We start from the raw sequence: 23,092 nt of genomic DNA on the forward strand, positions 1-23,092 counted from the left end.
AAAAATAAAATATAGTTTCCATCACATGTATATGGCATTCTAGACATTCCATTTATTTATTTATTTTTAATTAATGAGAAAATTAAGACAATCCCTAACAATAATATTTTAGAGACATCAAATAAATGTCTATTTACTGTAGGCAAGCCTCACTCAATGTCCTTTATTTGGATTCCAGCTTTACTAAAGTAAGACTCAGGCATTTCTTTTTCAAATGATGAAGTGTCTCTTTGTACATATATATTCCTTTATGAATAAAAGAAAGCAGTTAAAGTGAATGTACAGAATATTTACTCTAGCATTATTATGATTCTCTTGACATTTTATGTGCAAATGTCAAATCTTTGCGAAACCTAATTTTTTGCTAAAGGTTTCATAACTTGCTGCTTAGATTAAAAGAGTTTAATAAACACTAAAAAGACACTGAAATATAATATTTAAAGAATTAGTTATAGAATTTATTATGCTGAAGAACAAATAAGAACAGGGGGCACCATTGCTAATGGAAAAAACTACCAGTTTGCAAATGACAAAATCAACAAACATTATCTAGACCGATTCTAGTAAGAAGCTGGAAAAGTTGTACAGCATATGTTTTCAGAGAAGACACGCACAAACATGCATGGACACCCAGAGCCATTGAAAGCGCACAGTGATGTTAGGATAACAGTACTATTTTGTGTAGTTTGTAGTGTTTCATATTACCTGACATCAGGAGAAAGATAAAAAGTGATGATATCTACCCCCCCCCCCTCCCAGCAGCCAATCAGCAGAACAATGGGAAGTTAGTAATATAGCAGCTCCCAGTAGATATCAGAATCACTCAATAGTAAGAAATAGTAAGTCTGGCTCTGGACTCCTCTGGTTACATGGGAGTAGGAGAAACAATAGGTTATATGAAAGCAGTTCTAATGTGTAGCGCTGGCTATTGCAACTAAAAAAAAAATATATTTGTTGGTTCAAGAATACAATTTTACATGGTAGAGTGAATTATTTGCTATGTAAACAGTAGCATCTATGATCATTTTCATTCCTTACATTGGGGCTAGCTTTTGACCTGGAAGTGCCTGTGCACTTCCTGGTAACCATTTCTTGGAAGTGCCTATACAATTGATTTAGAAATAAAAAGTATACCATAAAAATCATGGCAAAATCCATTTAAGGAGAGTAAAGAGAACATCTTTGCACAAAGATAATTTTTGAGAACAACTTCCTTGCTTCAATAGGAAACACTGAAACATATTTATATCCAGCTACAAATAGCTTAACAATGGGTAGCCATGGTTGGTTATTTGTAGTTGGTTGCTGATGCTGGTTAAATCCTTGGATAACATTTTTGTGCCACCTGTAGAAATAAGATAGGACTATTTAAATGGAGAGAACTTAGACTAAAGGTGTACAACTAGATAATTAGACTAAGGGGTGTACAACTAGTCTGCTCATGCATGCTGTCATCCTATCTTGACTTAACTACTGTAACCTGCTACTAACCGGCCTCCCTAGTCTGTGTTAAATACTGCTGCCAGAATTCTCCTCTCATCCAGGAGAATTCAGGCCCTTCCCTTGCTAAAGTCCTTATCATGGCTTCCCATTAAACAAAGAATATGTTACAAACTCCTTCTCTTAACCTTCAGAGCTCTCCATTCCTCTGCTCCTCACTACATCTCTTCCCTTGTGTCTCTGTACGTTCCTGGCAGACTCCTTCGTTCCTCGCAGAGCAACCGCTTGGTTGCGCCCCCCACTACTACTGCTGTTTCCCGCCTTAAACCTTTCTGCCTTGCTGCCCCTTACATTTGGAATGCCCTCCCTGATTTCCTCCGGAGAGAATCCTCCCTTAGTCTTTTTAAAACTAAACTTAAAGACTGCCTCTTGGAGCACTCACCCAGCACCTGATCTGGGAACTAGCACTTATATTGTAGTATCACCCACTGTGACCTACAGCACTTATATTCTCCTATTTGTGTCTGTAAGCTACCCTGCCATCTAGATTGTAATCTCTACGGGGCAGGGACCTCCATCCTCTTGTGTCTTAACTTATTGCAACTGTACCTTGTATTTATTTGTATTTATTGTTATACTTTGTATTTATCTATTATCTTAATAACCCCCTGTTGGTATTAATCTATTCTACTGTATAGCGTACATAAGTAGCGCTTTATAAATAAAGATATACATACATACATTTATTTAGTGGCAAAACATGCTATAAAGGGTTAAGAAAATGAACTCTGGTTTAAGACTTAGAAATTGTAACAAAATGAAGGGCCATATTAATTTTCATGATAATTTATATGGGACAACTATATACTTTTCCACAGGGCATTTCATACACTAATCTACAGAAAAAGGAATACATTATTACATTTGCAAACAGAACACATTTGTTGTGCTTGGGTTTTTAAGCTGTCAGTTTGTTACTTTCCAAGATCTGAATACACAATGTGGATTGACTTCTAGCACCCCTGTAAGGAAAGGAAGCTTTCCATGTTTGATTAGTCCTGTTTACACTACTTGCAAATCAGAATGCCAATTAAGTCTGTGTCTTCATAAGCTACAAAAAAACAACCTTAAATATCTAGATTGCGGAACATCATTATTCAGTGGAGTCCCATAACAAATAATTTGGTTTGTTTTGACACAAGAAATGCACTTGGAACTGAATGATTATTCATAGCAAATAATAAATGTAAACACAATTATTAATGAGTTTTCCTGTGGCTGGTAACAAATAGATACCATCAATTGCAATAAAAATGATCTCACCTCATACTCAAAGTCTTCTGTTCTGTCCCCATCAGTAGGCAGGCTAGAGAGATACTCATTACCTTCATAAAATTCATGCTCCATCGGATGAAGGGAATGGCAGCTATATGGGAGAAATTGGTGCAAGAAGGGCAGATGAGACAATGTTCTTTTTTTAATTAAAAAATGACAAACTTATCTGCCGCTTTCTCGTTTCAAGAGGTTAGGATGGGTTGCTAATATAAAGAAACACAGAACAAAAGGGTATGTTTCTTTTCATTTTCTGCTCACTTGGAGTAGTCATCTTCATAGCTTAAATTGGATTCCATGCAATGATCTGTGCACCAAATCAAAAGAAATCCAGCAGTACATGTATAACAAAGGGCTGCAAATGTTTTGCCAGCTGCAGGATTCCAGTTTATCTTTTCAGGAACATAGCCCTTTCACTAATGAAGTCGGCAGCTACATTTCTATTTTGTAATATGTTACAAATGTAGGTACCTATAATATATGGTCTTGAATACTTTTAAATGTACTGAAAATAATTTGCCTTAATGTTTACAGCTTTTCTACTCTGCATTATAATGGCCCTTAGTTTTGTCCTTTTCTTTAAGAAGATTTTTCTGTCTAAGCTCACCATGGTGTCTAGAAGGTAAAGGCTTACAGTATTATTCATTGCATTATGAATTTGAAACAAGTTTTTGGTCCTATTAAATGTCCCTCACAACACAGATTCTTTTGATAGGAAAAAGCTGCATGAAGTGTATCCTGATTCTTTGGCACAGCTGTAACCTGAATATAGACCTCTTTATTCTGTGATTCATGTAATGCGAGCATGTAATACCACCTCTTGCTGTTAGCACTTGCTGGATACAGCACAGAAAAATTCAAAGACACTACTCAGGGTTATTTAATTTTGTCCTCTGTGTGTGATATTAACCTTAGGCTTAAAATATTTTTTACGCTGAAAATTCAGTGTGGTGTCACGGTACATAGCACTTCTGCCTTGCAGCACTGAGGTTCAAGGCTTCATTCCAGCCAGGGTACTATCTGCAAGGAGTTTGTGTACTCTCCTTGTACTTGTGTGTACTTTCTACTCACACTCCAGTTTTCCCCCATTACAAAAACAGACTGGTTAATTGGCTCCTGATAAAAAGGACCATTGTGATTTACATTGTAAGCTCCACTGGAATCATGTATATGTTGCTATAAAAATAAATGATGCTGATAATTATAATAATACCTGTCAGAAAGCAAGAAAGGACAAATATCAGGAACTGGTGGTGTGGATGGTCGGAGTTTTGCTAAAGCCATGATGTGCTCAAAGGTAATGTCTGTCTGTGTGCTGACATTCACCAGCTGAACTTCCTGTAAGCCTCCATGAGCTTTGTTCATAGGGGCTCTCCTTAAAACCTGGACTACGATTGGCTCTTTAGCATTACGAAAGGCTTTAACTGCTTCTTCATGGGTAGCTTTGGAAAGATCCTTTCCATTGACCTAAGGAAAAATAAAATATGCATATTAGTGACAACAATAACCTATTAGGAATATAATGTAGTAAAGTGTATTCCATTTTAACAGCTCCATAGTAATTAGCAGTAAGTTTTTACTGACACTGATTAAAATAAAGAATTCAAATTTCTAATTGGTTACTCTGGCTTTCACTACTGAAGCAACATTTGCCCAGGGTACAATATAATCTCTTAACAAGCTGTACAAATAAATGATTTGCTCTTAAATACATAAACCAAATAAAAGTGGAGGTGAGACACTTGGGGTTCAGATTAATTCTTACACTTTAGTATTCATTCCACTTATTATTGTTGGGCAATCAAGAACTACATGCACAGTAAAAGCACTGATAATAATGTTTTTTTAAAAGTTAATTAAAAATGCTTTTGAATTCTCAAGGGTCTCCTCAAGATGAAAGAATTCCGATGATCAAATAGTGTCAGAAGTTTCACAGTTGATAAGAAAAGGGTCTGTATGCCAAATTAATTAACATTTTCATGAAAGCTCCAATACACTTTTATGTGTGAAAATACAGTATGTGCACATTTCCTTCAAAACAGAGAATATTATCAAGAACCAGAAACTGAAAAAATGGACCTAATCAAGTAGCAGAGGTGACTTTTCCAGATCTGAGAACAAAAAAGAGGAAGGACAGAAAGGTAAATAGAGTCGACAAGTTATAAAGGGGTTTTTGTGTTATATTTTTCACAGAAGTCATATGCTATTACTAGCAATAATGTATAGAGGACATTTGGCATGAAGGACACAAAATCAGTTTGTTGGTTTTCCTTAAAGGAAACCCCCCTCTTTTGTAAAACAAAGTAAAAGGTAATTATTCCTATATACAGTATATATATAGGACAATAAAAAACCATGCTGGAATACTTTTTGTAAAACCTTTATTTTTTCTGATGATATTATTTTGAAGTCCTGAGAGTGCTGGCCTCTACTGCACTTATATATATATATATATATATATATATGTGTGTGTGTGTGTGTGTGTGTGTGTGTATTTGAGAGTCACTTGGAATTCGATTTTTTTTAATTATGCAACAAAAAATAATTTTATACAGGTATACTGGTCATGCCTCCATGCATTTCTGTTTTTCACTTAAACCTAGAATGTCATCTTTACTTCCACCCACTAAAAATATGATAAAAAAAAACCCAAAAAACTTTCAGTGCAATTGTGTTCAATTTATGTCAAAGTGCAAGTGCAATTATGTTATCTGATGCATTGGGAGCAACTATATCAGGTACAATATCCCTTGAATGCAACAACACTTTATTTTGGGAAGAACACTGCATTATGGAAAAGACATGGTAGCTGCATTTAAAATTGTACACCTTTTGTTGCACTTGTTCAAAGGCACAGTTAATATTTTTTAAAACATTGATGGATCAAAACAATTTGTATAAATTCAGCATATCCTTATAAACAAATGTACAGTTACAGACAATTTCCTGACAGTGCCTGATGAATTTCTTATCTATTCAGGGTCTAATAACATCACACGGCATTATATGGAGTTATAAGGCCAAGAGTTTGGGCTTGGTGTGATTGGTGTGCATTGATCTTATGACAATGACTCAACACTTCATTCACAATTAATTCACAATTAAGTGACACAAATCCACCAAGGAAATTGTGCCCCAAAATATGGGCAATATAACTAACTACCTCTTTTCATTATGGATAATGAAAACTGTACTGCATATGGCACACATGAGCAAGTCATTTCTGAAAAAGATCATAATTATAATGAGAAGCAATTGAGTGGCTTTCTAGTGTCTTGCCGCTGTAGGTTTTCCTTCAGAAGTTATGCTGATATAAAATGCTACAAGTTCCCTAAATGTTACAGTGTAATTAAAGATCTGTGTTAGGTAAGTTAAGTAGGATAATGGATTTATTTTTTATTAGGGGCATCAGGCCTTGTATCAGAACAGACAACTGAATTTAACATCTACTGGCTCTCTCAAATACATGGATGCTGCCCATTTAAGCATATTGTAACACTGTAACACAAAGAAATGAATGAGCGTGTAAGAAAACAATATTGAATATACTTTTCATGACTGTGCATTGAAATCACAGCGAGAGTCATCTAAGACTGAGGTACCTTTATTATGGAAGAATCAATGATGCCCTTGTAAACCTTACTTTATTGCCATATTATCTTGCTCACTGCTATAAAAATTGATGAGTCCTGATCTTCTAAGCACTGCTCTAATTGCCCATTCATTTTTTATTAGACATAGATACATAAGTATTCTTCTTGCTTCTATAAAGAGTGCTGATAAATATTGCATGTTGCAGGGCTGCAGTGCAGTCCTGTATGTTCAGCCCTTACATAAGCCTTTCCTGTCTTCTGCAACTGAAATATGGATATAGTGCATACCATTGTATGAGAAAATGCAAATCAAGGCAAAAATCAGCCCAATCAACTTATGTTTGAAAATAAATTAAAAAAAAGGTTCATTTATAAAGGAATGTATTTTTTCCAAAGTATTTCTAAAAAGTATGCCAGTTGTTTACCTCCACTTCAGACCTACAGTAACCCATTAAAGTCAATATATATATATATATATATACATACACACACACACACACACATATATATTGACAGGATGGATCAGCACTCTCTTGATGAGTGATGTTTATTTTACATTGTGCAGTATAATTAAAGGTTTGATGCTTGCAGTACTACGTACAGGTACAGAGCCCAGTGAAGGACACACCATTGGCCCTGAAGATTGCTCAGATTTACTAACCCTGTGGTAAAATAAGTTTAGTAATAGCAGTAGAAAACATGATGGGGGTGGAACAGTGCACCATCCAGAATCATCCAACATCAGAATGTTGTGCCATTTGACTAGAAATAAACACATAAACACAGTCCAAGAGGCTCAGCCTCTTAATGATTAGTTATAGTTTATTTAAGTGTCTTTTTAATGTATGGCCCACTATTGTTTTCACACAGGTGAATTACCTGTTCATTTGGCTTTAGACTGCACAAATGTTTTAGCCATGAGGCCTTAGGTGGCACTTAACCAGAGGCCCCTGCACCCATTCTGAGTGCTTAAGGAAAGAGTGGTGGGTGCTGAAGGATGAGTAAGGAGCAAAAAAATAGACTGCACAGAAAACTCATATCAATGTGTGGTACTTTTTGGTGGCCACACAGAATCATTAGGAAGTTATTGATCTAGAGGACTTTGCATGCTCTCTATCCACTTCTGATCTATGCTGATGTCAATAACTTGATATATGCATCATTTACCAGAGTACGAAGTAGCTTAATAAGTCAACAACTGCATTTGCTGGCACTAGTAACCAACTTAGGGGAAGTCTGTATCAATATAAACTAAAAAATCTTAATGATGTTCACTAAAGCTGGTCATACACTGAATGATCCCTCGTTTGGCAAGGTCGCCAAATGGGCGGATCTTTTTCTGATATGCCTACCACGAGGTGAGCGATATCAGATTGATCTGATCATTCACCCTTGGGCCAAACTATCAGATCACATTGATGGGATGCAGGCTGTTGGCAATAAGCTGATGCACTCCTCACCCTGTCAATATTTTTAAACCTGTCCAATCAACATATGCCTGTCTGAGAGACTCATTAGGTACAGATTCTGTCCATGGCAACCTGAAAACTGCTGCAGTTCACCAGGTTCTGCCATTGCATGTTTGTTTTTTGCATGAACAGAAAAGGGCACATTTACTATTGCCATAAGTGCAAGAAGACTAAAGGGCAAAATTGAACCCCTTAGCATCCATACCTGTTCACTTGACTGTGCCCTGTTTTGGAGCAGCCAGAGGTAATATAACAATTAGTAAAGGTCTTTTTACTTGTTTCATGTATGAGGAGAGAGACAGGGATTCTTTACTTTACTGCTTAGTAATCAACTGCCAAGGGAGCGATTTATTGGTTGGGTTTAGAAATTGTATGCCTTCCTAACATGTCGTACAGTAATTCCTCCTGGGAGATATTTTCAGATCAGCAACAAACTTATCTTATCACAGTGGACCCACAATATGATTTTGGACCGCCCAATAGATTATAATTCTCTTGGTAACCTGGATTTAGTCACACATTTTTAGAAGCTTTCAGTGGAGTATATAAATGCAGCATGGTTGGCAAAAGACCCTCAGGTCTATTGGACAAAAATTGCTTTACATTTAAATAAAACCTTACAATTTCAAATGTGGGAAGCTCACAGACTAAATAGCCTAAGAAAAAATAACATATTATGTATACACCTTCAATTATCACCTGTCTGAGAATTCTGGGGTTTGTAGTACAGGCATGGGACCTGTTATCCAGAATGCTTGGGACCTGGGGTTTTCCAGATAAGTGATATTTCTGTAATTTGTATCTCCATAACTTAAGTCTGCTAAAAAATAATTTGAATATTGAATAAACTCAATAGGATTGTTTTGCCCCCAATAAGGATTAATTATATCTTAGTTAAAAGATCAAGTACAAGGTACTTTTTTATTATTACAGAGAAAAAATTAATTATTTTTAAAATGTTGATTATTTGCTTATAATGGAGTCTATGGGAGATGGCCTTTCTGTAATTTGGAATTTTCTGGATAACAGGTTTTTCGGATAAGGGATCCCATACCTGTACAGCAAGAAAGTCACTAATTAGAGATCCCGAATTTTGAAATTACTGTATAACTGAGATTCATGTCTTGTGAAATGGAGTAATTCAACAATTCCTGCTTCTGTTTAAAGATATAACTGAATTCTTAAGGAGTAAGTTTGCTTGCCTCATCAAAACAATAAGCACTTAAGGCACTTCAAAGGACTCTGAATAGATAAAACAATCATGTTAAGAATGGGCAAGTGCTCTCCAACGCTCCATGTCAGCACAAATTATCTTGCTTCTAAGCTTTTATGTACATATAATCAGTTAACATTATTGAGATGCCTTCTGAAAACCACTAAAGGCTGAAGTATTAACTGTAATTTAAGTGTTCACAAATTTAATCTCTAGAATTTACAAAACAATTGAAAACAAAATTAACGGAAAGATTGTTGAACTGCAAATTTGAAAAGCTCTGCAAAGAATGAAGCGTTTCTTAGGTGAAACGTGTAGTCAATGTTGGGAAATTGGGGTCACAAGTGTATGGAAATGCTGAATAAAATGTGAATGGTCCTGTTGTTGTTTGGAATTACCAAGTTAATACTTTCAAATTTCAGGTTGATGCCAAGGGATACTGCACACGTGCTAATTCAATGTATTCAACTTTGTATGTAAACGTGTTTAACTTTGGGAAACACAGTGCTGCACATAAAATGTATGCACAGTCATTTGTAAATGAATGTTACCTCACCTAATGTTATTGAAAGGGCAAACCACTGACCTGTGTTCTCTGACCAGTTTCTACAAGAGAGACTTTGCATCAATAAACTGTCCACTCCAGGGGTGATTTACGATTTCCAATCCATTTCAGAACAACTAAACGGAGGCACCATAGTGTACAGGTCAAGGTTCCTTTAAATTGTTTTCTGCTTCAGCAGTACAGGGCTGTGTTATTAACAATGGTTTCAGTTTCCATATTTTCAATAGTAGTAAAATAAATGGCAGGCTTCATACAAGCGAATGAAATATTTCCGTTTCTATATCCTTGAGGCTTAAAAACTGACTTGTTTGTCTAAAATATAACATGACATATAGCTTACTGGAAATTTGTCTATTTTAAAGTGTTGTGGTGTTGAAGTGAAAAGTACAAACTACTAGGACTTTTTATATCCAAAAAGGGGTATAGGAAACTTTATCTTATTCTTGGTTACTGACTAGTAAAAGAGTCCCCAAGCCTCCTCTTAATTTTTTGTAACGAATCAGAAGTAGTTTTTATTTTAATTGAAAATAAAAAAGTGCACTTGATTAGTATATGCATGACCATATTAATTGCTACAAATGTTAAGGATCATCTTCAATATACAATCTATTACCCGGACTGCTTGGGGTTTTCCAGTTAAGAGGTCTTCCTGAACTGTGAACCACATTAAGGCTGCTTAATAACACTTATAAACAATGAACCTATTCAGTTTAATGCCAGCTCAATTAACATCAGTTTAAAAAGTAGTCTTGTACAAGGTACAGAGAGGAAGCAAAGCATAAATAAAGAAGTCTTTGTTTAAAGAGGGCATTGTATAACTGGATTTCAGAGCTTTATGGATAATGAGCTTTTGGACTGTAGATAAGGAATCAGCAGGAATTCTAAATGCATCTATTCTATGGCCATGGTATAGTAGATCTGATACTTGTATACATGGTCTATATAAGATGATACATACAGGTATGGGATCTCCTATGCCATGGCAATGACTAGGCATTTAGAATTCTTGCTACACTCATCAAAAATGAGGGTGAAGTGGTTATAGGCATGGCTGAGCTTAGTTAGTTGTGATGTGGGAGGATAAGGGGGTATTCTTTAAAACCCTGGGATGTTGGGCTTTATACCCAAGCTTTCTGTTAAAGGTTAAAATACTATTATGCTGGCATTGTGCTAAAATCTTATTTTTCAGCTATAAACTCCTGAAAACAAATTAAAGTATGCATTATAGCACTTCCTACACACACAAATAAGTATTTCTTTCTTGGCTTGGAGTGGTGTAAGACTGTAATAAGTTACAATAATAAGTACCAATACAAACAATGCATTTTGACTATTTTTACCACTATACTAAACTCTTTACTTCAAAAGCAAGTGTGAGTATAGTGGTGGTATGCAAATGTCATGTTTCTACTTCTGGGTCTGGGCCTTCTCTATAGTAGCTAAGGCCAAGTTTCATTTTAATATCACAGGTTCAAGGTCTATGAAAGACAGAATTTAGTTAATGAAAGAATGCTTAATCCCTGTGCCTAATCAAACCAATTAGCCCTCAGAAATTACTTTGAGACGATAAAATGATGTTAGGGAAAAATGCAGCCTAATGTTCCATGTCTGCACCCATTAATTTCTATTTCAGAAGATTCAATGAGCATTTAATCAGTAAAGATTAATTAGATGCCACCTGGAAATCAATGAAACTCTGAAAATCCAACTTTTATATGTGTTTGAACACGTGGCCAACCTGTAGATCTTCAAAAAGCAGTTTAATTAAAAGTACTAAAGGAATTATTCAACTGTAAATATTAGAAGCTCTGGGAAGGGCTTAGCATAACTAATTAAGTATATGTTTAATCAAAACAGTCTTTCATTGCAATTAGTGATGTATTTTGATGGGAAAAATACAGTCATTCTGTAAATGTAGGATTTAGAAATAAAATATGCAATTTAAAAATCTCTCTATGCACTATGTTATTCTTATCTTTGAATGGCTTATTCATACTGGTGAGAACATGCTAATTAACCCCTTTGCCGGTGATACACCCCACACTATTCATTTGATGCCTCCTGCTAAATCAATTGCTGCTTACTGAGCTGCATTCATATACTCCCCAAACAGTTAAAATAATTGGACTAAAACACTGCTGCTCATCAATTAAAATTATTAAAATTTACTTATCACACAGTGAACAGTAACCATTTACAGTAGTCTACAATTGTTATATTATTCTTTTATATTCCAAGCTCTAACAAGATGGCCCCCTATGCCACCTGTATCAGTTAAACAGCTAATTTACGTCTGCAAGTTCAATGGGCAACTAGTGGTCTTTCCTAAAACCACTTTTATTGAAGTTACTTGCATTTACGTATATAGGTGCTTGGCACTACTCAGTTCTTCCTGCCTTCCGTTCCAAACCTGGTGCTGCTACGTCTACTGAAGCTGGAGAAACCATGGAGCTACAGCTACCACCTTACCAGAAAGTAGCTTCAAGGTTGCCTTAGCAGCCTCCATCAATAGGTGCAGCACAATTGTGCCTAAATAAGTGGCCACAGACATAATTTGCATGTTGAACACAGACTTAAAAATAATTTGGTGCAACTATGGGCAATTTGCAATGAAGCACACTGGCAGTTGCATCCATTTTGGCAAATCAGATGAAACTGTGGTAACTGCAGCACAATTGATTTAAGAGAATAGTCCATTGTGTCTGCAATGATACTGGAATTGTGGGAAAAATTTGATTTGTGGGAAAAAACATGGCTATTGCACTCAAAATTGTACTTTGCATACTGCATCTTGGTAAGTTAATGTGCTCCCTTATATTGTATGTTGATGTATACACCCAACTATTGTGTGGCAGAAAATATTAGCACTTTATAAATAGACATTAATATTATTATATATAATAGAACAATTTGCCCAGATAAATATATGTCAGCATTATTAGCAGATATTGAGGTAAAAAAATATTAACACCCCCACCCCCAAGGTAAAAAAGCATTTTGCAATTGCTTTTTTAGCAATTAAAGTCTGTTTTCAAGTACAATTTTATGCTGCCATAGAGGAACTCCGGGGCAGTTAGGCCATAAAAGGTTACTTTAAGAACCACCAACACATTAAGCTTACTTTATGGCCCCATTAGACATATGTCTGGCACAGTGTATTGTACAATGGGGTTATGGTCAGAGACAGGGGAACGTAGCTTTAACATTAAAGTAAAAAGCTAACCCAGTTGTATAAAAATAATGACTAGATTTGATATTCTAATGTTTTCCCAAAAATACAGTCCCACATAAGGGACATACTTGAAGCCTTTTTGTGCAGCCTGCTCAGATTTCACAGAATACATTCAATTAATGTACAAAAGAAATGAAATGTTCACTGTTCAATGAAATGTTCAATTAAAATGCAATGATGTTTTATTCAGGAACCACTCAAAAACTCACAGTGCTTCGCATTCAACTTCATTTCTAATAAGATGCACAAAAGAACATTTTGGGTATTTTTCTATTATTAATAGGCACTGTATTGTCCTATCACCAACATAAAACTTAATGTGAAGCTCTTCTAAATAGTTCTGGGCCCAACATGAAGCCCCCTATCTCACTCCAGTTTATATAGGTTTCTTTATAGTAAAGCCTGAACCTCACTCTGGGAGATAATCAGTAGTATAAGTTGAAAAATATCCCAAATAATAAATATAAGCTTAGAAAATAACTTCCCGTAAAACTGACAGTTGTAATGCCCATAGCCACATGCATTTTTTACAGGCTGTCAGTTAACTAAATTAATTACAAGACCCATGGGAAGCTCAGACTATAGACATAAAGCCAACAGAAAGATAATCAGAGATTGAAAATGCTGTACCATGCAAGTATCAAAACCAAAATGAGCAGAAAACACAAACAGAGTCATTAATTGCTGATAACTGTGACATGTGAGATGAGTTAGTCATTTAGCTCATAGAAAATCTACCATGATACATAAGTTTAATCTGGCTTTAGGCAAAAGAATGATAATGAGAAATAAATATTCTTGATAAGCATACAAGTGAACTGGGTAATATTTATGCTGCTAAAAGCAGATAACAATAAGAAATGGATTAGCTGCCATATCAAACTGCCTTTGCTTCAAATATATTTAGAAAGTATAACTTTTTACACATAGGACAAAAGAGACTAAACTGCAAATATAGCAATAACGGTTAGGACTATGGAATATGGGTAGGTTTTAGGTGTATTGATCACTGCATTATTAATTGGATGCCAAATTGTCTGAAATTGCCCCACTGACTTCTATATGGCAATAGCCTGAAAGTGCCAATGCAAGGGCTTTAGGTCACTTGCAAATGTGCCAGTCTGCCATGAGCATCTCCTGCCAGAGCTTGCATTTAGCAGGCTATGGGGCAAGTCAAGCATTTTTTCTGGTTGCTTTTCCTGTGCCAAAGCACTCCAAATTGACATATGCGCTATATTATACGTGGTCTATTTGAGGGGCAGGTTTATCAAAATGTGAATTTATAATTCATAGCAGAAAAACCCACTTCCTATTCATTCCTGTGGGATTTTTAGAAACATATTTATAAAATTATGGACTCTAACTTTCACCCATTGATAGCTATGTTTCTAAAATCCCATAGGAATGAATAGAAAGTGGGCGAGTTTTCTGTGGTGAGTTCTAATCTCACATGTTAATTAATCTGCCCCTTTGAGTTTTAAAGTAATAATTGTCAGTGCCAACATGACAGTGTTGTCTTCCATAGCTCTTGCTCTTTATTATAATTTACTCTCCACCAAAATAGTAACACTATGGGGCACATTTACTAACCCACGAACGGGTCGAAATGAGTCCGATTGCGTTTTTTTCGTAATGATCGGTATTTTGCGATTTTTTCGGCGTCTTTACGAATTTTTAGTTACCAATACGATTTTTGCGTAAAACGCGAGTTTTTCGTAGCCATTACGAAAGTTGCGTAAAATCTGGCGATTTTTCGTAGCGTTAAAACTTGCGCAAAAAGTTGCGCTTTTTTCGTAGCGTTAAAACCTACGCGAAACTTCGCACCTTTTAAGTTTTAACGCTACGAAAAAGGCGCAACTTTTCGCGTAAGTTTTAACGCTACGAAAAAATCGTGCGATTTTACGCAACTTTCGTAATGGCTACGAAAAACTCGCGTTTTTTCGCAAAAATCGTATTGGTAACAAAAAATTCGTAAAGACGCCGAAAAAATCGCAAAAAATACGAAAAAGTCGCAAAATGTTCATTTTCAAGTCGGAACTTTTCCAATTCGGGTCGGATTTGTGGGTTAGTAAATCAGCCCCTAAATGTATTTTTTTATTATTTTGTTTCAGTATTTGCTTTGATGGACAATTACTGTATGGAACAAAATACCAGTTTATTTTACATATCTTTTATTAGCTGAAAAAAATTCTATTATATTTTCATTTATTCTTGAATACTACTTATATTAGAGGAATCTGACATATCGATGATTCTATTTTTATAAACATGTTACTGGACCCCCACTCCTACTGTTGTATTGGCATCAAGAGAAAATGAATCAGCTGGAGTAAGCACTCTGGTTACTGCCACTTATATCAATAGACAGGATTATTGGCATTCCTGGTGTTGCAATATATTTTTTTTTCATAATTGATCAGTGAAGTGCCAACTAATACAAATGTACATTTTACTCTTTTAAGTAATAATTACTTCTTAGAAAATCCATAATATCTCCTAAAACTATACCTCCTGGCTAAAATTGAAGTTTTAACTTGTCTAAGCTTCTTGGCAAGCCGGCCACAAACTTTCAGAGGCCTCCTATTTTGTTACAATCCCCTTACAAGAAGCCACATGGAGAGGTAGGCTACAGTCCAAGGTTTTAGCCTGATATTATTTGGGAATGCAATGGAATTCTCTTCTCTATCTCTATGAAAAAACTCCCTAGGTTTACTTATATTCTATATAGAGATATAAAAAAAATATTCCAATCTATATATATTTCCATATATCATCATCTTGTAGAACTAGCACTAGGAAATTGTATGCTACACATTTTACCCTTTTGTAAGTCACTAAAACACCTACATAGACAGGGGCAGCGAATAGAATATCAGTAAGGGGATGGCACGCTTTAAATTCCGGACGCATACATGTTAACGTAATGCCAACACAAATATTCATGCTCTCCACTTTCTTTATAAATGGCTCATAGGAATATTAAACAGCTTTAAACATCATTGGTTATTACTATTTGACATAGCAAAACTTTGCTGAAGTTTATCAGTGATAGGAAAGGAAATATGTGTCCAATGTATAACCAAGCAGTACAGAATGTCTTGAAGGAATGTACTGCATAAAAAATGCTGGAGGCCACTGGATGATAAAGCAGTATAAAACTACTAAAGTATTTATTTTGGCTGGGCATTAGGAATATTTTGATTTTGAGTGCTGAAATGGAAACAAGGAGATGGAACATCAGACAGAAAATATTGCTGCACACTGTGATTACAGGAAGACATAAATGCAATTTTCTAATACATTATGGCCTATTCTAGATCAGAAAGAATTATCTGCTGTGAAGGAAAACAATACTCTCTCATTAGCACATTAGAGGCTTGATAAAGGGCTGGTTTAAGCCCGAAACGTTGCTGTGTGCACTTGAGTAAAGTCACTTTTTTCTACAACATTTCCGGAGTGCTGCTGTTTTTTCATTTTATCCTGGATATTGTTTTACCCTGGTTGAGGGTTCAGCTTGCACCTGGGGCTACAACTAGCCGGTTTGTCCATTGTGTAGCACACCTTAATCAATTTGTTGCTCTCATTAGCACATTGTGTTACAGATCATTTTTGATCCTCTGAAAAACAGCAGCAGTAATCGCAAAGGTATTTTAACATAGCTGTGTTTATTTTCGTCCATGCTTCAATAAAGAGCAGAACAATCCCTATGAAATGTATCAATGGGACAGAAAAAGCCAATGATGAAATTAGAGTGTGGCATTTGGAATTGAACAATGAAAGCAACTGACTGTATTTTGGGGTATTGGATGAAAATATTTTTTTTGGATGAATTGTCATTTTTTTGGCAGAACATTTAGGTTATCACAGTATAATGGTATGGAGAACTAACATTTCAAATAAAACAGTACAATAGAAAAGGGATGTGATGTTTGATCAGGGCCTGTATGAGCCCTGACTGACAGGTACACAACTAGCCAGACATTTTTATAAGTTTACCACACTGCACTGCTTGTGTTATCACTGAATGAGGGCACCCAAACTATAACTTCACTACTGTTTTGAAACCAGTTTAAACATGGTTTAGTATTTTTTATTACGTATGACTGTGTTTAAGGGAAGAACCCACTCTAAACAGCCTGCAGAATTGTTTTTGGGTCTATTCCATAGGTTAAAAAACGATGGTTTATATTCGTAATATGATGCACCTCATTTTTCATTTTTTTGACACCAGGATCCTCTTTTCCTATTTTGTTGCCAAACTTTAAAAATGTTATTTAAATATTGCTCCAGTGTGGTTACAAACAACCATTCTTCTGCACACGACTGCCAGGTTATGTATCATTTCTGGCTCTATATAAATAAGTCCTTCCTGTGAGTGGCAGATTTCTAAGCCCTCAACTGATCTACAACTTGCTAACTGGCCTACAGAACAACAGTGTACCTTGGAAAAAAAAGCCCATAACTTACATACATTTTTCTTTTAAGCTCTGCAGTAGATTTTTATGCTTGAGTGACCTAAATACAGATTACGTAAAAATGTACTGCAAGTAAGCTAATGAGTAGGTTGAATATATAATCAAACTAATCATTGCCTAAATGTGCTCATATGTAAATTTTACCAAAAATTTAGGCTTCTGAAAAAAATACATTAAATCTGAAATGCAAAACACAGTGCATAGTTTAAACTGATTTAATCTAAGGTTTGTAATTTCCTTTAATTCCCTCACTTGGCATGTTTAACAGACATGTGACAAGGTTTCCAGTAGTCAATTTCACCTGCTTCACATCTAGCGACTAATGACCACAATGAAGCATTCTGTGTGTAAGGGCTTGTTCATTTATTTTCATTGCTTTAGTGTCTTCAGAGACCAGTGCTGCAATCACAGCTACTTACTATTTAATTTCCAGCCAAATTTATGGCCAGATTGAAAAATGAACGCATGTAGCCTGATGCAAGATGCTATTGTCTGAAGTGCCCTTATGGAATCATTAGATTTGCATTAATCTTTTATCTACAATTAAACAATCACTTCTACAAAAAAAGCTCCATACAATATATCTTAATATCTATGCACAATGCTGGGGACAATTAAGGCAGGATTCATCATTGGACATCAGTTTAATGAAAGGTCGTTTAGTATATCTGATATTTGTCTGTGCTCTTGCAATCATTTTCGTTTATCAGACATTGATTTCAAAAGATATAATCACTGGTTATTCAGTGGTAATAGACACAGAGTGCCTGATAAGGTGTTATCTATCAAGCTTAAACTGGCATGGTCATATGTTCAATCACAGCTATAATGTACACAATGTTGTACTATAATATGAATTCAAAATGTTTAAACAGGGCCGCCATCAGGGGGGCACAGGGGGGACAGTTGTCCCGGGCCCGGACGATCGGCGCTTTAGAGGGGGCCCGGCCGTGATACAGTTTTTTAGCTCGGGCCCCCTTTAAAGAACTCCGGGCCCCATTGGTTCATTGGTGGCCAGCGGGAAATTTTATTGGTTGCGCCCCGTGCGTGCGTCCCTACGCACGGGCGCAACCTTTTAAAAAGTTAAGATGCAGCGAGGAGGATGCAGAAGAAGAAAGTTGCCGGTGGGAGAGCTGGAGGATGCCAGAGGAAGCCGCAGGGGAGCAGGAGTAAGTAGCTGGGGTGGAGGGCGGTAGTAAGTAGCTGGGGTGGAGGGCGGTAGTAAGTAGCTGGGGTGGAGGGCGGGAGTAAGTAGCTGGGGTGGAGGGCGGGAGTAAGTAGCTGGGGTGGAGGGCGGGAGTAAGTAGCTGGGGCGGGGAGCCAGAGGGAGTCACTGGGGGTTGAGCTGGGGGAAGCCACAGGCGGACTCTGGGGGGGGGGGGGGGGGTGCTGTGCAAATGCAGCAGGGAGCCTGGTGGGAGCTGGGGGGAAGCTGGAGGATGCTTGGGGGGTTTGGGAGCTGGACGATGCTGGGAAGGACTCTGGGGGGGAGCTGGAGGACCGGGGAGGGGGGTAACTGGAGGATGCTGGGGGGCCCTGGCTACCAATGTTTTAGGGGGGCCCTGGCTACCGATGTTTTAGGGGGGCCCTGGCTACCAATGTTTTAGGAGGCCCTGGCTACCAATGTCTGTGTGGAGGGGCCATTGGGGGGCAGGGCGTGGGAGGAGGGGGGCCCAGAAAATTGTGTTGTGAGGGGCCCCGTGATTTCTGATGGCGGCCCTGTGTTTAAAGTGTGTTTTGACAATGGCATGCACTTGCTTTTATTAAATCATACTGCTAATGTCACACGGATTTTGAGTATTGCTATCTCATTACTATGCCATCATGTGGAAAACAACAGTGGTCAAATGTCCCTCTCTGACTATCACTATTTCCTGTATTATAAGAATTTCTGAGAAGAGGTCCTTCTTTTGACTGTAACAAATGCTTAAGCAGTGGAAGAACTGAACCTCCACTTACAACATACCGCCTGCCATCCCCTTACTGATATTCTATTCACCACTGCTGGTTCAAACAGAGGGTGGCTCTAGTGCAGTTTCACCCACTGCCTCCATGATAGTTGCATCATTTGGGGTTAAGGTTATGCCATTTACAAAGATTTATTGTGTTAGCAGTGATAGATAAAGAGAGACTTTTTGACCACCGCTTTTACAATAACCATGTAACTTAATAAAGTACTTAATCCATCTATCACTTCACACAGAGGGCAGATTTCAGCACTTGTGTGCATTTTTGGACTGGAATTTACCTTTGTGTGTGCATTCACTGGCAGAATATTTATTAGTGCACAGATAATTGGGGTTGTAGGAGACAAATCAGTGTTTTTTTGCTGTAAATGGTGCTATTGGAGTGACAGCAAAAAAAAAATTGGATCACTCCACGGACTAATGTTTAAAAGGATAGTCAAACATTACAAATATCAAATAAAACTCTGCTTTATTTTTTTCTAATTAAAAACACACAAATGCACCATAGGGCAGGGAGAGACCAATTGGAGTGACATATCATTATCACATAAATGGCCAGCAGCTTTTAACTATAGAAGGGTTTAGAATCTTCCTGCATCTTTAGGCCATGATTGTTTAATGGTATCTTCATAGGGAAATAGTCAGTGACATAGAAAAAAACTTTCCATATTGTAAATAAATAAATACAATACCTTCTATGTGACACTGCCCAAAGACTAGTGCAATGTAATAAATATTCATCTAGTGTGACAAAATTCCATGTAATACCTGCTATTTTCATGTGTTGCTACAGTTTTGCCTAACACTGAGTTTAGAAATAAATGTGTCTCTTACTCTGTTACCTGGCACTTTGACACTTAGCTTTTCATTTGTGTTTTAATGTATATATCAATGTATATGTTATATAGTATAAGTAAAGATGAGACAAAGTATTCACTAATGTCACTGAACTGTTACTTATACCAGTATCAGGCTACAGCAGCAGGAATTATAGCCTTAAAAAGGAGTGTCTGAAAAATGTTTGCGCTGTATAACTTAATAAATAATAACCGTATTGTTAACTAGTCTTTATCAAATTACCACTTCATGGCTAATCTACAGATTAAACAGGTGTACTCGTGAGCAAAATCCCTGGCTCAGTGAGTGCACTGAAGCAGCTTCAGTATAGATGGGCAATAGTAGGCACAGATTTGTCAGTGGGGTGTACAACAATTTATAGTATGCCACCTATAATTCCCAACATAAACTGATGTCAATTTGTTAGAGTAAAAATATTCTCCCAACTCCTTGCCTGTTTGCTGACTAATAAAACAACTACAAGTGTATATTCAACTAGAGAACTCACACAAGAAAATGTACAGTAGGGCATAAGTGCTAAATCAATCTCAAGCTGCCTGCTAGGAGTCTGTTTCCCACCAATTAGGGGTTTCATTCCAGCTTGGACAGATGCTTAATTGAAGACCCAGACTGCTAGGCAGGCTCCTCTGCCACAATCATTAACAGGTAGTTTGAAGCCATTAAAGTGCTTGTTTTGACATTTTTGTACAGCAGGATCATAACACAGTATTAACTTACCATAACAGCTCAACAGATGTCGACAAAAACAGTGAAATATTCTGACAGACTTTGTTACTGGAAGTGAAGCAATCTTGTTATTTTGTCTCATTGCTTGTGCTTAATGTGAATTTGAATAAGGAAAGTGTTTCCTGTGGCTATGAAATGTATACTATTAGGCAGTATAATATACTTTCTTCTCAAACAGTAATGGAAAAAGAGCAAATGGCTCCAACAGTAGGTGAGCAGAAGGGCATCTGCTTGAGAGGGTTCCAAAACTGTGCAATCAGATATTGCTAATGGTTAAGATATAAGCTCTGAGCCATGGCTAGGCAAGCTGTTTGGAACGTGTAGATCTCTGTATAGTGTAGGAGACAAGAATGGCTTTGTTTTTCCGTCGAATCAATATACGCAATCACAAGTAACAGCTCAACAAATCTCTCGCTGAACATGGTCACGTCTGTGATCATTGTTTGGGAAAGAACAAAACTATTGTACCTGGAAAGTAATTGTTATTATCTGAATAGATCCCCAGCATGATTGTTAGCAGCCCTATTCAGTACTTACAAATTAGGCAATGATTATGCAAAAATACTGAATGCTAATGGGAGAGGGGTGATATTGATGTTGTACTAAACTGCCAATAAAAGTTCTTTTTAAATGGCTGCATTATAAAGAATTACAATGTTTTCATTATCATTTGCAACTATTATCCAACAAATCAGCCAGCAAACCAAATGTTTCGTATCACCTTCCACATAAAAAGCCAAGTACCTTTTAGGCCCAGCTAAAGTGATGCCTGGCAAAAAATCATCTAGATGTTGATTGGGCAGCTTTGACTTTCTTTTCAGATTAAGAACCACATTGGCTTGTTAATGTGGTCCTTGTCCCGATGGCCTGTATCCCTGTTGGTATGATCTGATCATTTGGCCCTAGGACCAAACGATTAGATCAGATGGATATTGCCCACCTTAGGAGGGAATATATGGAAAAGATACACTCGGTTGGTAACCTCGCAACAGGTCTGATAATTAACTGCTAAGCAACTTGACCAGAAAGTCTGTATACTCTGTCTTTCTTTATGCAACATAGTTGCTTTGGGCTGTTGTACAATGTGAATGCACAGTAATCTTATGCAATCATAACATGAAAATTTCAGTTGTTTTTTTTACCATAGATGGGCATATTGGGTAAAGATCAACTTCTTTGGTGACCTTGCCAAAGGAGCAGATCTTACACTGCAGAACTGTCCAACTGGAGGCCTGTGGGCCGCATGTGGCCTTCCAAAGGATTTTTATGGCCCGTATTCTTTTTAAAGGCTCCATAGACTTCATTATATGACATCATCAATTTAATTTAATCCGACCCTCAAACATGCTATATGAGAACTAATTGGCCCACTACATATTATCGGTTATATGGGGCTGTTATAATGTATGGCCAGCTTAAATTTAACCTGCCCTAGCTATTGGCACAAACTTGCCAGTAATAGCTGAAATATGACAATGTCCAGAATATCTAAAGGATTGAGTTACAAATGTTATGGCTGCTATTCATTTATTTTGATTCTTGTTAAGTTCCGATAAGAAAAAAATATATCATTGCGCCTTCATCTATAATCATCTTTAGAATAGTTGTGTAAGACATGATAAGATTATAAACAAAGAAACAAACAAAAAGAAACAAAAACACAAACAAACACAAACAAAATACAATAAATGTGCAGCTCAGTACTTCCAGACATAGTAGTACACTGATTTGTTTAATACTGGAAAGCTTAACAAGTAATCCCAGTGGCTGGGTTAGTTAGCACTCACTCAGCTGTAAAAAGCATTATTTAGCACTGTAAATATTTTAATACATCATTATGCTGCAAACCAATTATATTCTAAGGCTTTTGATAAGTCGAATTAAGAGATGAACATGTATAGAATGAAACTTTTAATTGAAAAATAAACGTAGAAGCAGAATAAGCAGAAACAAAAGTACCCCATTATAATATAATAGAATTGCAAACACAAAGATGCAGGGGGTTTATAGAGTAATTGTGCAGGAAAAATTTGTTGATGTTTTGGTGCAGAAACTACAATACGTTATTTCCAATTTGCCTCAACAGCCATGTAATGTCTTCTCACTTTACAAGAAACCATAGAAAATGCCACTTAGATTATATCTGCTAATTTCATTTGTTAATGTGTGTTTAAAAATATATTAGACAACAATTTGTCAAATACCTATGGCTTTTGTGCATT

The 23,092-nt window shown here is 36.6% G+C and overlaps 1 protein-coding gene across 1 annotated transcript in view; it reads right to left on the reverse strand.

The window, feature by feature from the left end:
* Positions 1 to 23,092, reverse strand: part of pdzrn4 (PDZ domain containing ring finger 4) — a 64,606-nt gene that overhangs the window by 19,327 nt on the left and 22,187 nt on the right. The window contains exons 2-3 of the mRNA XM_002932810.5: positions 3,986 to 4,239; positions 2,764 to 2,866 (exon numbers count right to left, since the gene is read on the reverse strand). Of these exons, the coding sequence (XP_002932856.1) occupies positions 2,764 to 2,866; positions 3,986 to 4,239 (357 nt within the window). The remainder of the gene's footprint in view (positions 1 to 2,763; positions 2,867 to 3,985; positions 4,240 to 23,092) is intronic.

Source organism: Xenopus tropicalis, chromosome 3 (assembly GCF_000004195.4).
Source record: "Xenopus tropicalis strain Nigerian chromosome 3, UCB_Xtro_10.0, whole genome shotgun sequence".
NCBI classification, from domain to species: Eukaryota; Metazoa; Chordata; class Amphibia; order Anura; family Pipidae; genus Xenopus; species Xenopus tropicalis.